We start from the raw sequence: 17,796 nt of genomic DNA, 5'->3' as shown, positions 1-17,796 counted from the left end.
TGTGCCACCATACGTGTTGTGTCTGCTTCATGCACAGGGCCACTGTGTGGATTAGATATTCCAGTGGGAGAAGCAAGACAGATAGGCTGCCTTCCTTTCTGCCATTCAACAGCTGCAGGTACATGTACCAGGACTCCATCCCTGCAGAAGGAGGCTACCAAGCCACAGACTGGGTTCAAAACTTTGGTTAACATAGCTGGTTAGTGCAGGATGAACTCAGGCAGCTGTCAAATGAAAGCCATTTCAACCCTCCCTTTGTTTCAGCCCTTCCTTTCTGCCACTCTCCTCATGCCAAAAGCAGCATTCGCTCAGCTGCGCGCAAGCCAAGCGAGCAAAGTGGATCATGCTCAAAAACTGGTGCATCTCAGAGTTAGTCTTCAGCCAAACAACTTTTTTGTTGTCTGCACAGCAACATGAGCACTAATTCTGGCACAACAGTGAGGCAGAAGCAAGCAGTTAGACCAGGCAGGTCACTACTTCCACAGCAGCAGCCTAATCTGAAGCTTAATCAAAGCTGCCCTCTAATTGCAACCTACAAAACCACAAAGTATGGGATCCTAACTCAGTTTTGCCACTGCAACACGGTGGATTTGGTGCCTTGGAAGCACAGCACCGGTTCCAGAGGAAGACAAAGTGAAGAAGTGCAATCTGACTCTCCTCACTCCTGTGCAGTGCTTCAGTGACTCCAGATAATGACACTACAAAGCGTTATCATCAGCCCGACCACAGGATGTTCTTAAATACATATTTCTTCAGCAACCTGCTTATGGTCTTTCAAGGACCATTAGGAAAAGACAAAGAAAATAGCAGGGTTTTGTTGTGGTGGTTTTTTTAAGCAGGTTGGGGGGGGGGTGTGGTGGATTTTTAGTAGAAGACAAACATTTGTTAAAAAAAGCTGATATTTCTCTAGTCTGAGTTACAAATGGCCTGTGTCGAAAATAAAAGCACAAAAGCTTCTTAAAGAAATGTTTATCTTTTCTAATGGGCAACATAGAGATTAACTCTTGCTATAAATTATATGCCACACATCAATTGATTAAATGATTCACTGAAATGCACTCAGCCCTTAAAAAAAAATAAATAAAAGATTTCAAAGCAACCTGCATTTTTAAGACAGGCAAAATAACAGAATGCAGCAGTGAGGAGGGAAATAAAAAGATTACTTTTAAAGATACTGTCTCATTACCTTGTTTCCTATAGAACTTAATTTGACTCCTTACCAAAGCAGTTTAAATACAGATTACCAAATTAAATTACCTAAAGCCTTATAATAGGTAATTTTTATTTCTTGTGGCACTGTTCTCAATGTCTCCTGGCTTTGCAGAGCTCCCAGCACACCAACAGCACAGACCCACTCTGGAGGCATTACAGAGCTGCAAGCCACCACAGCACACGTCAGCGCAAACAGACTATGTGCACAAGCTGTATCATCCTTTCAGGTGATGCATCCCACTCCTCTCTTGGCAGCTTCTCCTCTTTGCTGACCTCCAGAAACAACTAGTGGGCTGCAAAAAGGGTTTCATCTCCCAGGAACAAGAATAGCCTGAGTAGGGATGAGGGAAACGCATAGCACAGTTGGACGGCTTCTCTTAAAAGCAGGTATGAAAGCAGTAATGGATGCTGGGAAACACTGAGCAAATTGAGATTAGAGCAGCAAACAGGACTGCAACTGCTCTGAAAGAGTTTAAAGTGCTTTTGGGTGCAACTGCTCTTGCAATCCAAATCCACGTACCAGAGGCAAACTCTTCTCTTGGCATCAATAATCATCTCCTATCACAGCTTCTTCAATATGAGAGAGTAAGCAATAGGCAGAAATAGAAACACTGCCTCTTGCCCCTACAGGCCCAGCAAGGCAGGCAAAGAGCAGGGCTGCACTCCTGTCAAACCTTCAGAGAGAAGTACACACACCCCAAACCCACTGATAAAGGGAAATACTGTGTTACTGGACTGTTAAGCCTAGTGCAAGCTTTCTTCTCAGAACTGGGGACTAACAGGGCTTCCCCCAGGCCTCTGCAGTCCTCTCTTTCTGGTCTGAGTTAATTGTGGTATCATTACTGCAAGAAGAACAAGTCTTAAGAGCTTTACCAAGTAAGCCCAAAACTATTGCAACACACAGCATTTCCACAGGGTTTTAGAATGTGATGCTGTAATTAGATACTATTAGAAGAAATTTAACTTCATAAAAATGTATACAGTTAATTTGCAAACAATTAGGTGGGCAGGGAGGGAGCAAGAGCTCAGCTGCCACAGCCCATCCATGTGGGCACAGACACTCTATCATCCTGTGGGTTGTAGGTACAATTGTAATACAACAAGCAAGCAAACAAGAAATTACCACCCCCTGCATGCCTCAGACTGGGGTCACATTTAAGTCCACAATCATTTCTCTCTTATACAGGAGGTTAAGAGAGATTATGTGACCAATTAGCTAAACCCTCCCTGTCTTTTCACACAACAGACCCAAACTCAGGAGGTCTTAGAATATTTAATACGGTTTGAGACATGTAACTAAACATGGAGAAACCCCAGGTACCCTAAGTGGTAAAATGAACTTTTTGTCTCAGCATTTTCTAGGCTTAATCAGCATATTGCATGAGCAGATCATTAATATTTTAAAGGCAAATAAAGGATGTAATGAAATTTTAGAGACACCTGACCCACTAAAACATTTTCGAGAGCTAAGGCTCAAAATGACTCTCTGTGTGTCAGTTAAGTTGGTCTCTTGCTAACTCAGGAGAGGTCAGAAGGGAAGCTAACTATCTGCTAAATGCCATAACACACATACTGTTTAAAACCTGCAATCCTGTATAGAGAAATTAAATGAAAAGCTAGCAAAACAGCCACCATTCAAATACAGAATTGTGAATGTGAAGGAGATTCTATCACCTGTAAGGATTTGAATGATCAGCAATTTTCATTCAAGCAACTCTGGAATAATTTGGAACCTACAGAGATTAATTTTTTTTCTGGGATGTATATCAAGTTTAATTCTGCATAGCTAAATCCAAATGGTGTAAAGCCCATTAGGAAATGATGGAACACAACGTGTTTACATCGCTTAATAGAGCAGAAAGAAAGAAGCAGGATGAAGGAAGAGGAAAGGGCAAAACCTGTTTGCTTATTTACCCTTTACCACCTAAAAAAGGGCTACACCAGTGACCTAATATGCACTGCAGAATGGCAGCAGCGCTTTGGCAGCACACCTTATGATCCCACAGGATACACACAAGCCCAAGAAATACTACCTCTTGTTCTGAAGGAATTTAGTTTACAAGTAGCATTTATACTCAAAACTAAATACACAATAAAAGCAATGAAATGTTTCAAGTTTGAAACTTTCTTCTTGAACATGAGGAAAATAATTTTCTCTTACTGCTCAAATATAAACCTAGCACACTATAGATGGAGTTAAAGCTAGCACTGCCACAGTGCAGTCCAAGGCATTGCTACCACACCAAAATAATCAAGTACTTTGTGGTAGCGTTCCACGGAGCGCTTGCACCCCTGCTGCTGCAGGGCTGTCCTGCTTGCTTTGATTATTGCCTTTTGTTCCTGTCAGGAAATTTTAAGGTTTAAGAAGATTCAGAGCCTGACACATTTTTGTATTACCATAATGTACCCTCCTGATGCACAGGATAAAAGCAGTGCATTTGGCATTTACTACAACAGCAAACAGGCACACACGCAAAAACTACGAGCCGCATTTTATCCAGGGAAAAAATGCATTGCAGAGCATCAGTAAGGGAAACCCAAGCAGCAGAGTCTGAGTATTTGTTTCCTCCCTTTAAAGTACTTCAGCTTTGTGAGTGACAGCATATCTAGCACTTTGATGACCTCAGAAAAAAAAAACTGTTTGCAAATCTGCCCAGCTCACAGGCTAGCTTGTGCCCAGCAGAACATTCTGCTTGCCTACAGTTGGCATGTCTGCACGACTCCTTGCAGTGCCCAGAGATGTTTACATTCTAAGTGCTGATTTCTAGGGATTCTTGAAGGGTTTTCTCTTCATAGTTCATGTAAGTGGGTTTAAAAGGCCTTTAAATTACTTTAACAATAAAAATAGAAGCAAGGCTAAAAATTAAAATGGCTTCATAGTTTAAGTGGACTTTAGCCATAGGTTTCCTTGGATTTTAAGATCTATACTGACACTCACTGAGGGCCTGACTCAGCGCTACTGTCAACAAGAGAGGCACATGGGTCTGAACTCCAAGGTGTAGTCAGTATTCAACTATCCAAAGTGACCTACAAAAATTCCTAACTGCTCCTAAAGACACAACTTCATAAGTAAAAATCCTCTTTAGAAATAATTCCCCATTAACAGATCAAACTTGCATTTGTAGTATCTGCATTTTTCATCTGACTGCATTGTGTTTTGCTAAAAAAAAAAATAAAAATCAAGACCTCTGCAGAAATTTCATCCTTGACTGCTGAAACTGTCAGACAAAAGCTGCACAATGACTTGACTGCATTTAAAAGTAATTTGGGAGAAATTATCAAGTCTCTCGCCAGTTCTCCATAAAGAAAACTGTTATAAACTCCAAATCTATTCTGTGATAGTCATAGCTAAGTGAAAATTTAAAGGGAATTAACATACACTAAGTTACATTTAAAGACAAAATCTTTCAAATAATTTCCCTCTGTATCTATAAATATAAATTAGTCTCATTTCCTTTGGAAAAAGCAGCCTAGTATCTGATTAGAATAAATCTTCTCCACATCAGCACCGTGCTGTACACCAAAATCCTTTCCACAATACCATCCGAGGTTCTCAGAGCTATGTTAAAAACAGATCTACAATGATTTATTGTTTTTCGTCCCAAATGACAGCACTTTGATAGGTAACCAACAAAAAAAAAAGGGACAAGTTCAAAAGCAGGAAATAATACTCAGTTCTCTGAACAACAGCATAATCATTTGACATTTACATGAGGGCTAACTTTTTCCTAAGCTATTCAAGTACTAGCCCAGGTCTGGTAATAGAAGGATTTCTAATCACAGTATCGCTAAGGTTGGAAGAGACCTCAAAGATCATCGAGTCCAACCTGGCACCACAGACCTCATGACTACACCATGGCTCCAAGTGCCGCATCCAATCCCCTCTTGAACACCTCCAGGGATGGTGACTCCACCACCTCCCTGAGCAGCACATTCCAATGACGAACGACTCTCTCGGTGAAGACCTTTCTCCTCACCTTGAGCCTAAACTTCCCCTGTCGCAGCTTGAGACTGTGTCCTCTTGGTCTGGTGCTGGTTGCTAGAGAGAAGAGACCAATCCCTTCCTGGCTACAACCACCTTTCAGGTAGTTGTAGAGAGCAATGAGGTCACCCCTGAGCCTCCTCTTCTCTAGGCTAAACAACCCCAGCTCCCTCAGCCTCTCCTCATAGGGCTTGTGCTCAAGGCCTCTCACCAGCCTTGTTGCCCTTCATATATATTCATAATATTTAGAGCAAGATTTTGCTGCTTTTTATCTATTTAAAGTGGACAGGTTTTGAGCACTAAAATATCCCAGGCAGCAATGTGCCCAGGTGGCCAAGAAGGCCAATGGCATCCTGGCCTGCATCAAGAATAGTGTGGCCAGCAGGAGCAGGGAATTCATTGGGCCCCTGTGCTCTACATTGGTTAGGCCACACCTTGAGTCTTGTGTCCAGTTCTGGGCCCCTCAGTTTAAGAAGGACATCAAGACACTTGAACGTGTCCAGAGAAGGGCAATGAGGCTGGGGAGAGGCCTCAAGCACAGCCCTGTGAGGAGAGGCTGAGGGAGCTGGGATTGTTTAGCCTGGAGAAGAGGAGGCTCAGGGGAGACCTCATTGCTCTCTACTACCGGAAAGGTGGCTGTAGCCAGGAGGGAGTTGGTCTCTTCTCTCAAGCAACCAGCACCAGAATGAGAGGACACAGTCTCAATCTGTGCCAGGGGAAGTTTAGGCTCAAGGTGAGGAGAAAGTTTTTCACAGAAAGAGTGATTGGCCATTGGAATGTGCTGCCCAGAGAGGTGGTGGAGTCACCATCCCTGGAGGTGTTCAAGAGGGGATTGGACGTGGCACTTGGTGCCATGGTTTAGTCATGAGGTCTGTGGTGACAGGTTGGACTTGATGATCTTTGAGGTCTCTTCCAACCTTGGTGACACTGTGATTTCTGAAGAGCCTCACTGTATGGAAGGAACATCTATCAAACCAGCCTTCAAGCGCAGGATTCCAGTATATTACAGAAGACAAGATGTTGAGAAAGTAGTTCTTACAATGGCAGGCACAACTGGATCTTGGACAACTCTTAAATGATGCTCATGTGGAAAAGAAACAAAACTTAAGAGATTGGAAAGCTTCTGATGTTTGCAAGTTTCAGACAAAGTACATAGTACTTTTAGGCCACACAGTTTTAATTGCCCAGAGGTCAAATGTTAGGAACTTAACTGTTCTGGGTTGCTGTAAAACTGTTTTCCCCAGATGATTTACTTGGAGAACTGGACACTTCTGTCTCTTGAGATATATGACAAATTTAGAATGAGTTGGGGAACTCAAGAACACAGCTTTGTCCAAGGTGATTGCTGAAGCACTTGTTACCAGTCCAAAGGTGCGTGTGGAGCTTTTGATGTTAGAAAGCTGCTGACAATCAGACTCTTCCACACCACCCTGGGCTGGACACAGGACTGCAGAAGAAAGCGCTGCTCTGAAAAGCTGCCACGTTATAATGAAAAAGCAGCAATTTATAGCGAGAGGGCATGGCTATGGACATGACTCCACAGGCTGAAACACTGCCAGGTATTCACATTTTCAGAAGCCTAAAATAAAAGGATAGCCACTCGCTGCTCTGCAGGACATTAAGCAGCTCTAATGCATATGTCTCAAAAATTCACCTCACGTATTCAGAGTTCCTGTGCAATTTTTCCCTGTTTATTTTTCAAGGGAAATTAAGGTAAACAGGTTCTGCCTTCTATAAACAGTACAAACACCATCACTGAGGTTTTACTTACTGGCTAAGGAAAAACCTGGCTTATTTCTCCTTGCTACATAGGGCAGCCTGGCTCCAACTCTTTTACACAGTAGTGTCCATTTACTGTGACACACTGCCAATATTTTACTGAGGAAATCTTGAGAAAGAAGGGGTGGAGGGGGAGGGGGGCAGGGGAAGGGAACCACAGCTACTGAACTGTTTCTAACTCACCTCACCTAACCCTGAAGGGAGTTCACAGGACAAAGAAGAAATGCTGATCACAACTCAAGGATTCCCTCCCTGCTAGCTTTCAAAAGTCTCCTGTAAGAAGGCACTTAAAATTTCACAGAATCATAGAATCAGTAAGGTTGGAAAAGACCTCAAAGATCATCCTGCTATTAAAAAAACAAAACAAAAGGGGGGGGGGGGGGGGGAAGAAGAGAACAATAATTCTTTTCCATAGAATACATCAGATGGTGCAGGAAAAACAAGTAATGAACCCAGAGGAGTTAACTGCAGCCTGATCTTCATACAAGTTTTCTGTAGTCAGTGGAGTGAGGGGTGCACCCTCACAAAGGCAACACAGAATGGTAGGAATTAGGTTCCCTTGTCTGAACTGCCTCTTGGGAAGTACTCTCTCCATCTCCCTATTAATCCCCATGGTAATTCAAAACTCATTCCAGCAGAATTTTTGGCAGAACTCTGCACATGCCACTGCCTAAACCTACCTGTCACATTACGGCAAGGGGGGAAAGTTGAGAGAGAGTTTGCACATCCATACTGGGTTTGACAGCATGAAGCAGGAAATAAGAAAAGTTCAGAGAATAGCAAATCTGACTGGAAAAAAACAACACACCAAACCAACCAAAAGAAACCCCACAAAACAACACACCAAGAAAACCCATATGCTATCTGGCTTCCACCACCACCTATTTCTCCCTGACACCTCATTAGGTGTCTCTGCTGACCAGTTACTGAAATGCAACAGCAGGGGAAAAGTTGCTCTAAAGTAATTACACACTTCTTGGAGTTTCTACAAGCCAGAACAAGTATTTTATAAGTTAACCCAGAAACAAGTACAACACTGAAGAAAGAATTACTATATGCAATGCCCACAAATAGTAGAATTCACATTGACTTGACCCACATTTGAAGAAAATAAACCACTTTTAATTATTTCTATGGACAGAAGATGTACCCCAGGTTGTAATTTCACTGGCATTTCCTAAGAGTGAAAAAATTGCATTTGCTCCCTACAATAATGTCAACATAGGGGGGAAAAAAAAGCACAGAGATTTAGTGAAACCCCATCAAGGGCATTCTTACCTTTTAATCCTTCCGGTTTGTTCTCGCTTTAAGCCTTTCAAGCCCCAAGTCTATCACAACAAACTGAGCAAAACACTTCATAGTGGCTAAAGCAATAGGAGCAGATAACATTTATTCAAAAAGTCAAACTCTGCAATAAACTTTTATATATATATTAAAAAAAACCCAGACAAAACCAAAGCAACCCAGACACATTCAGCCCTCCCATGATTCCTTAGTGTATCGCTTCTCTCTGCATGGCTTCCAGAAAGGCTACTTCCTCTTTATTTGTGCAGTGTCCACCACAAAGGACCTCCAGTCTAGCTGTAAAGGCCAGTGCAACTAACAGAAACCAATCCCAAACTGGCACTATGCAAGCAGTGTAGTATCAGATTCATCTTGGTCCTTTTCAAATGGAAGAGTTGAGCTAAGTTGTTCCACATTACACCACCTAACAGTTGACTACCCTTGTCAGTCTTGTCCTTGGGCATAGAATCATTAAAGACAACAATCTTAACTAGTGAAAGCAGTTTAGTACAGCTGTGGAATAAAACTAGTCTTGGTGCAAGAAAGACTCAGGAAGTGTTTGATATTCCAATCAAGAACCAGGCAGCAGAGATCAAACAGCAAAGACAAGTTGCCTGTATTCTAAGCATTAGACACATTGTCTTTCTCCCTTCTCTCTTCCAAAATTCAATACAGTTTTCAGAAGAGCTGGGGACCAAACAACTCCAAAAGGCACTAAGGATCCATATGGCTCTGCAAAGTAGGTCCCTGGATTTCATTCCCTCTAACTCGGGTTCACTTTGAACACATCAATATACTGCTTCTGTGGCTGTGAATTTGTTCCACTGAGGCATGCAGAACAGTGCAGAACGGGCTATTTAAATCTGTTTTCACTGATAAAAATTCATTAGTACATTTAAGCCTTTTTCCCAGTATCCAACTAAGACACCTTTAAGGGTGCTACACAACACATCCTATATCCCAGTCGCTGCAATCGGATGTTTTGCCTGTCTTTTCCTCCAAGTATAAAACGGAGACAGGGAATAGCAGACCTTGAAATAACTACTGATGTGTGAGGTTATCCAACAAGCCAGAACATGCAGAAGCACCTAATAACCAGCTCTCACCATCAGTAGGGGATTTTCAAGGAAACACTCTAGTCTAACTGACTGGTTTCTATCAACAATGTCGATTTTCAAGCAGAGCAGGCTATTTTGGAATTATGCCCCTGCTCACATGAAGGTCAAAGATGTATTTAACAGGCTCAATTAAAAATAAAAAGAAGTTTTCCAGTTGCATCCAAATGTGGCTTAAATACAGCATGAGCTCAAAAATGAGTGAAGCAGAAGCACCTCTCCTATGAGGACAGGCTGAGGGAGCTGGGATTGTTCAGTCTGGAGAAGAGAAGGCTCCAAGCAGATCTTATTGTGGCCTTCCAATATCTGAAGGGGGCCTACAAGAAAGCTGGGGAGGGACTTTTTAGGGTGTAAGGTAGTGATAGAATTAGGGGGAATGAATCCAAGCTAGAGGAGGGTAGAATTAGATTAGACATCAGGAAAAAGTTCTTCACTGTAAGAGTGGTGAGACAGTGGAACAGGTTGCCCAGGGAGGTGGTACAAGCCTCATCCCTGGATGTTTTTAAGGCCTGGCTGGATGTGGCTCTGGGTAACCTGATCTAGCGTGAGGTGTCCCTGCCCATGGCAGGGGGGTTGGAACTGGATGATCCTTGGGTCCCTTCCAATCCTGACAATTCTGTGAAATCAGTACTAAAGGAATAGTTGCATGTGGAGGGTTTTTTCTTTTTTAATGATATTATGAAACAGTCACCTGTGTTCCTTAAGTTACTCTGGCAGTAAAGTACATTAGATATGCAAAATTTAGGTTCACCAACCAAGAGTGGGAAGTCCAGGTGGAGTTATGTTAAGAGAAGAATGGGAAATCCAAATTTAGGTGCCAGTATGGGTTTAATCACGATTTAAGCATTACAGAAGGTCTGAGAACGCTTAGCAGTATTTCAGTCACATACAAATGATTGTAACATCAGTTTTGCAGAAGAGTTTGGGGCAAAAGAGGCAGCAGGGAGAGATGTGTGCACTCTGCCTATCTACCGTCATCTGCACAACATTCCAAACTTGCTTCAGCCAATATATCCTGAGAATATGGCAGATGATAACTTAATGAGAAGTCATTATATTCACATTTTCCACACACACAGTACTTGGATGCAAATTAAATAAATACCAAAGATTAAACCAGTAAGCTCATGCAGATTTCTCAAACAAACATTCACCTTCTAAGCAGGTGCTGTTCACACTGATCAGAGGGCCCAAGAGAGTCTGACGATTCACAGAGGCAGATACTTACTCCTTACATCCAGAGAGTGTCTTTGTGACAAGAAAAATGAGTGACTACTGCAAACTGCGAAAGGAGCTGACAAACAGTCAATTATGGGAGGAGCCAGAGCTAAGTGTATGACTACAGGGTTTTATTATTAAAACTGAACTCTGGGCAGGCACAAAGTTGTTTTTCATATATTTTAAGACTACTTTATAAACAGCTGGCATAAATGGATGCTTGCAGTTACATGGAAATTAGCATATCTTTGTCATTCATGCCATTTACTTAAAGATAAGTGTTCTGTAACACGCACAGCTCCAGATAAACAACTGGAACTGAAATCAAGCATCACCTGCCTCGAATTATTAGTTGCTACACGTTCAGATGGCATATTTCCACACTTCCTCCATTACCAACAGAATTATGGGCATTTTGGTATGTCCTTCCTGGGCCTTGGGGAAAGGAGGGATTCAAATCTCCAGACAAAACTAGCAGGAGTGAGAAGTCAGTGACTTCATGATCTGTTTCCAGATTTTCAGACCTAATGCTCTCATGATGTTCACTGGGAATATCTATAAACATACAAGCATATCTAGGCTACCTTCTCACGCAGAAGCATTTCAGAGTGCTCTTTCCCACCAGTTTTACTGCTCTCCAGCTTTCTTGCATTTACTTTCCTCCCACCAAACCACCACCTTTCGTCTTTACAGAACATGATGGAACACATTTTGGGTACAATTTTCTGATAATGTGTTCAAAAAGCCTCCATAAAAATTCACCTTTACTATGACTGACAAGCGTTCAAGAAGAACAGTCTCACAGGATGAATTTATGCACATTACCAATCTTTTCATTACTCAGTTATGGTACCTGTAATAAATATAGCAACACTGATGCTTAAAGCTATTCCTGACAGCTTTTGAAGACTTAAATAACAAGCTCCTTTTGTCAGTCTAAGCAACATTTACGTTTATTCTACTACACAAACCCATGGGTAAGTTACACCAATCCCCTTTCCCGCTGCTCAGGGGCAAGGTGAAAAGGAGTCTTACCCTGAACACGCAGGATTTAGAATAACCTCCACTACTACCTCAATGTGCTGTAAACTTCCAAGACAAGCAAAAGTCACTAGATTTGCCCATTTATAACAGCAGAGGTAAGCTTGCTCTCCTAGGTGCATTTTTTTCTGATGATATTCTACACTTTCAAATACTCTTGGCAGTAAAGTACGTTAAACTTTTCCCCCTGTGAAAAATAAACCCACGAGGATCTCTATGACGACAACTATTTTTGAGTACTTTTTCCTACAAGTGTATACAGCTCTTCAGAAATCAAACAGGATCCACTTTACGCTTTCCATGTCAAGAGCACGCACATCAGAACACAAGCCTAGCTTCCAAAAACTGTTTTCTTGAAGATTCAGTGAAATTCACTGCAGCTACACTAAGAGACATTTTTGTTCTACTTTCAGATGGACCAAAACCCCCCATGTGGTTTCTTTAGTGTATGCACCTTTTCTGGTGTATACACCATCACCTTTCTACCATAAGGTCAAAAGACTGCTCCTATAAGCTTTCTTCCACATTTAAGACAGAATATGGCTCCAACCTTTCCAAGAAATTGTAGTAAGGACAGATGCAGAAATTCCTCTGTATTTGACATGACATTGCTGAAAAGAATGCTTGCTACCCAATTCTTTCCTTACTTCTCTTTAGTCAAATAAATAAACCCTCTTCCTTGTGCTGGAAAAAGGTACATTACATAATCATACATCTGCAGGATCATCTTACAAATTTTTAATTAGCTATGGAGGGAAAGAAGCATTAAAAAAAAAAAGGTGCTATTTCAAGATTACATCCCTCCTGCTCCTTTATGTTAGCCCTGCTTCAAAACTCAAGTCTTTTCACTAGTGCCACTGGTATCAGCCTCCACCCAGCCTCCCCAAAGTGAACAACAGTGCACACTAGAAAAATCCACGAGTACATTCGTTATGTGTTTAATTGTAAGGAGCATATTTCACTCAGACAGAAGCTGAATAGTGATAGGTAATTATGGGTAAATGTCTACAAAATTGAGTGCCAAAGGAAGACACCATTGTAGAACACAAAGCAAAGGCAAGAGTGATAAGACTACGGCTTTCTTACAAAGATGTGAAAGCCAATAAAAACCAGTGTTATATTGCAACTGACTTAATTCATGTTTACAACTTAAACTTAGATTTGGCAGTGAAAACTGTTTTGCAGTTTGATTTCTCTTTATTGAAGAGAGAGATGGGGGAAGAAAGGGGAAATCAGTTTTAAAGCCAGCACATTCAGGATTTCCAAACTGCAGCACTCACAGTTACAGGGGAGGAAAGAGTCTGTTAAACTGAATTCACCTTACTGCCCACAGATTACAAAAATAAGGTAAGCACAGTTTAGAGTTCCAAGCTAATAACATAAAGAGACTGGCAGAGGAAAATAGTCATCTGAAGGATTCATGTTTACTGCCCTTTAAATCTAAATTATCTTTAAATACCTTTCCCCCCCCCCTCTCTATTTGAAGCTTTTCTTCTGTGTGATAATACCACCAGCATACATCGCTCCATCATCTCGCAGGTGAAACAAATCAAAGCATTTACCTCCACCTCTTTCCCCATTTTCAAAAGGCAAAAAAACCCCAACACCCTAAGACTACACAACACACCTCGTGCTGTAGCAGTTTAACCCTGATTCAGCTAACAAATTTCTTTAGGTTTAAGCCCACACGCTGCACAGCCTACTTGCTTTCTTTTTGTACTTTGCCAGATCTCTTCAATTTCACAAACTTCTGAACAGAGCTGTCGTTATTCTCAGCAAGAAACCTAAGCCACTATGAATCACCACAGCGACTGGCAGCGAGTGTCGGCACTGCTCTCACAATGCTTCAGAAATGGAGAGAAGTCCTAAAGCAACTAAAAGCTTTTAGCTAACCTACCACTGACTTGGTTCTTGCTCAAGTCTTCATGCAACTTCATTAAATAAGAGAGCAAAGGAAAAGGTTACATTAGGCTGACACAGTATTTCAGAAGCCAGAAAGATTTCATTTTTCTGCCTAACAACAGGGTCTCAGCTCCACACCACTGTCTGAGCAGGGATCCCACAAAAGCTGGAACTTTGGTTTTTCACACTTCATTAAAAGCTAATCATATGGCGAGAGCTGTGCCTCCTGTAACTGTCCAAGGTAGAGTTAGGCTGTCAGCTTATTCATTGAACAACAGGCATCAGCACTACTTACTTGGCTCTAAACAAGAGCACAGATAGTGCATGCTGCAGTTGTCCTTAGGACATGCACTGCACGGTAAGAAAGCATTTACTTACTATGCAAAACTGGCACATTGCTCCACGCCGTGTGAAAATTGAATTGTTGGATAATATTCTCCCCATAAAACAATTGATAATTGTTATTTGTCTTAAAGAGAAAGCAAAGACAGAAGAAAATGAAAAAAAAAAACACCAACCAAAACCAATCAAGAGCTTTGTTGTAGTGTCTAAAACGCTGCTCAACTGCACTGCTAAGCCACAGATGTCTAGACAACATATTCCTGTGATGAAGAAGGGTTGAGTATTTCACTGCACTGGGAAGTTTTGGGGTTCCCCCCTGCTAAGAACTCACACTTCCCATGACCACAGCCATTCTACTTGAACAACACTATCACCTGGGACAACAGGCAGCTCTGTGGCCTAGTGGTAGATATAGTATTTAAGCTTCAGTCATAGGTAAGTTCACTGTTCTACTGATAATCAAAGCCATAAATACACAAAGAAGGCAACTGGATTGGGACTTCATATTGACTGTATTTGTTGTGTGGTGAAAGTGAAGTCAGAAATTTGTTTTTCAAAGCCCCTGGAAACTTAGCCCATGTTCATCTCATGAACAAGTGCATTTTAGTACTCTGAGCTGTAATATCCAGCAGAAGAGACAGAGCTGCATTTCTGATGAGGGGCAATTTAGACTATATGTCAGTACAGGCCACTCTAACGTGATTTTAAAGCATTACAAATCCAAGTTTAAAAGTTACAGCGAGATATACTTACTTCTTACCTTCCACTGGCTACCTCGCTGCCTGTCCCTGCTGATCATGTGAACTGGAAGTCAACATGACTGCCTTCCTGGCATGAAGGCAAGCTAATTTTGAACGTAGCCAGGGACCCCAGAGTTTACCAGAGAATCCTGAAGCTGCTTGCTGTGAGACACAGCCACATGCAGAGGCTCACGCTGGTTTCAGAGAATAAATCATCTTGAAGAGAGGCATGCCATCACATCAGCAAGACCTCTGGTTTTGTTGAATTAGTATTCTCATTAAAAAAGAATATTCTTGATTATCCTTACGTGTTCCTTCCTAGACTCACTGTTCTGCCACTAAAACGTACTATAAATTTTTAGCAAACCAAATGTCTAGATAAATATCAATCACTGTCTGCCTAAGTCCTTAGGAAAGATAATTCTCAATACAGAACACATGCAGATAATAGCAGAGGACTGCAGGTATCTGACACTCATGCATAGCTATATTCTTGCCTAAAATGTTTTCCCTCTTCAAAGGCATCGCCTGATGACCTAATGTGGTTCCATTATTGACACATAAGCAGTACAGTGAAGGAACTGCTTAAGTCAATTTAGCTTTCGTATGTAGGTTGGGTATGAGTTTTTTGTGTGTGCTGCTGTGGTGCTTGGTTGTTTTGGGGGGTTTGTTTTGTCTTAAAAACATCACAATTTCACAGTATCACCAAGGTTGGAGGAGACCTCAAAGATCATCGAGTCCAACCTGTCACCACCAACCTCATGACTACACCATGGCACCAAGTGCCACATCCAGTCCCCTCTCGAACACCTCCAGGGATGGGGACTCCACCACATCCCTGAGCAGCACATTCCAATGATGAATCACACTCTCAGTGAAGAACTTTCTCCTCACCTCAAGCCTAAACCTCCCCTGCCACAGCTTGAGACTGTGTCTTCTTCTTCTGGTGCTGGTTGCCTGGGAGAAGAGACCAACCCCTTCCTGGCTACAACCACCTTTCAGGTAGTTGTAGAGAGCAATGAGGTCACCCCTGAGCCTCCTCCTCTCCAGGCTAAACAATCCCAGCTCCCTCAGCCTCTCCTCATAGGGCTGTGCTCAAGGCCTCTCCCCAGCCTCGTTGCCCTTTCTGGACACGTTCAAGTGTCTCGATGGCCTCCTTAAACTGAGGGTCCCAGAACTGGACACAGTACTCAAGGTGCAGCCTAACCAATGCAGAGTACAGGGGCACAATGACTTCCCTGCTCCTGCTGGCTACACTATTCCTAATGCAGGCCAGGATGCCTTGGCCCTCTTGGCCACCTGGGCACACTGCTGGCTCATGTTTAGGCAGCTGTCAATCAGCACCCCCAGGTCCTTCTCTGCCTGGGAGCTCTCCAGCCACTCTGACCCCAGCCTATAGCTCTGCCCGGGGTTGCTGTAGCCAAAGTGCAGCACCTGGCACTTGGATTTGTTGAATGCCATCCCATTGGACTCCGCCCACCTGTCCAGTCAGTTGAGGTCCCTCTGCAGAGCCCTTCTACCCTCTAACTGACCAACACCTGCTCCTAAACTTGGTGTCATCTGCAAATTTGCTGCTGACTGACTCAATCCCCTCATCCAGATCATCAATGAAGATATTAAAGACGATGGGGCCCAGCATTGATCCCTGGGGGATGCCACTGGTGACTGGCCGCCAGCTGGATGTGGCACCATTCACCACCACATGATAACAGGTTTTGTAGATCTCACAATGCTATTTATTTTTCTCCTAGTCACCCACAAGATGCATCTTCGAGTTCCACTATCTTTCTATTAAGCATTCACACGTGATTATTACTCAGAACTTTAGACCTGTCAAAGAGAATTCCTACCAAATGGCAAACATTAGACAATTGTGTACTGAAGTACATGATAAATTACACCACAACTAATTCCCAAATTGTCCATGGGTATTCATAACTGTCACGAAATTAGTTGGTCCAGACACAAAGAAAAATTCCAGCATACTCATCCCAGATGCACAGTGTGGATCAACTAACACAAAATCTCAAGATCTGCCCAAACCAGACCGGTCTGGTACAGAACAAGTTTCAAGGTAATAATAAAGGAAATGACAAAATTCATTCATTTTCCCAGCTCCCTTAATATAAAGCACTAGTTTCAGCACAAGAAAAATTGCTGTAGCTTCCACTGATTATACCAGTTGTTTGTTTGATAGGCTTGCAATAACTCATCTTCTCCTTTGTGGAAAGAAAAATCCATAAATAAAAATTCAAAACGTCTGCTTGCCCACACTTATTTTTTGAACTTAAAAAATTTGGCAGCTCTCTTGAAAGCTGGGAAAACAGACATCTTTAGAAGAAGGTGTTAAAAATAAATCTCTGTTTCCCTACCTGTTTCTCACTCAGAGCTGTGATTTTAGCTTGAAGTTCATGAAGCTGTTTCTTCAAATCAGCGTTCTGATTAGAAAGAAAAAATATCTGTGAGAAAGATATTCCATTTGTTAACATGGAGTAGTAGCAGGAAGGTGTTTCTTTTTTGTTGTTGTTTGTTGATACTTTTTTTTTTTTTTAAGGGTGTGTTTTTCTCTTCCCCACCCCCACCCCCACCCCCTTTTTTGTTTTTAAATAGTGTAGTACAAATACAGCACCTCAGGATGTACAGACAACAAATTTAAGAGGCTCAACAAAGCCTCGCTTTAAGTCACTGAGCGCAACGATAATCAGAGGACCTTTGTTGCACTCAGAAAGACAATCCAGTTTGGAATGAAGGTTTCATTAAAACATCCATTAGTGCCTACTGCATTAAAAAGCACGTTTGTACATTTCATCAAGCTTACAAGTTAAACAAGAAATGCCTGTTAATATGCAGCACAACAGTATCATATGGTATACAAGAGCACGCTAGGGTATGTCACCTAAAGCATTCTCACCTATGCTACTTAGGCAACAGTGTCATATGTATCTCTGTGTAGGGTGATGTAGCAAGCATATCTATTAAAGCTTAATTCATATGTTTGCCTTCATTTGACAAGTGTATCTATGTCTTCATTTCCAAGTGCATTTATGCCCTAGACAGCATCTAAGAGAATTACACTTGCCTTAGCACATCATTCATATCAGTACTTCACTTACAATGTTTTAAGATTTGAAAGCTCTAAGTATCCCTATAAAGATACAGCCAGAAAACTGTATTTTACCAG

General features: G+C 42.0%; 1 protein-coding gene across 9 annotated transcripts in view; it reads right to left on the bottom strand.

The window, feature by feature from the left end:
- The window catches only part of PHF21A (PHD finger protein 21A), a 149,005-nt gene that overhangs the window by 86,078 nt on the left and 45,131 nt on the right, over nucleotides 1-17,796 (bottom strand). For 5 of the 9 annotated variants that reach the window (XM_054161474.1, XM_054161477.1, XM_054161481.1 and 2 more), the window contains exon 5: nucleotides 16,988-17,074. In XM_054161474.1, coding sequence (XP_054017449.1) covers nucleotides 16,988-17,074 — 87 coding nt within the window. The remainder of the gene's footprint in view (nucleotides 1-16,987; nucleotides 17,075-17,796) is intronic. The other 4 variants (XM_054161482.1, XM_054161478.1, XM_054161483.1 and 1 more) reach the window with 1 other exon arrangement.

This window comes from Dryobates pubescens, chromosome 5 (genome assembly GCF_014839835.1).
Source record: "Dryobates pubescens isolate bDryPub1 chromosome 5, bDryPub1.pri, whole genome shotgun sequence".
In the NCBI taxonomy this organism is placed as follows: domain Eukaryota; kingdom Metazoa; phylum Chordata; class Aves; order Piciformes; family Picidae; genus Dryobates; species Dryobates pubescens.
This window is presented reverse-complemented; position numbering and strand designations above follow the sequence as displayed.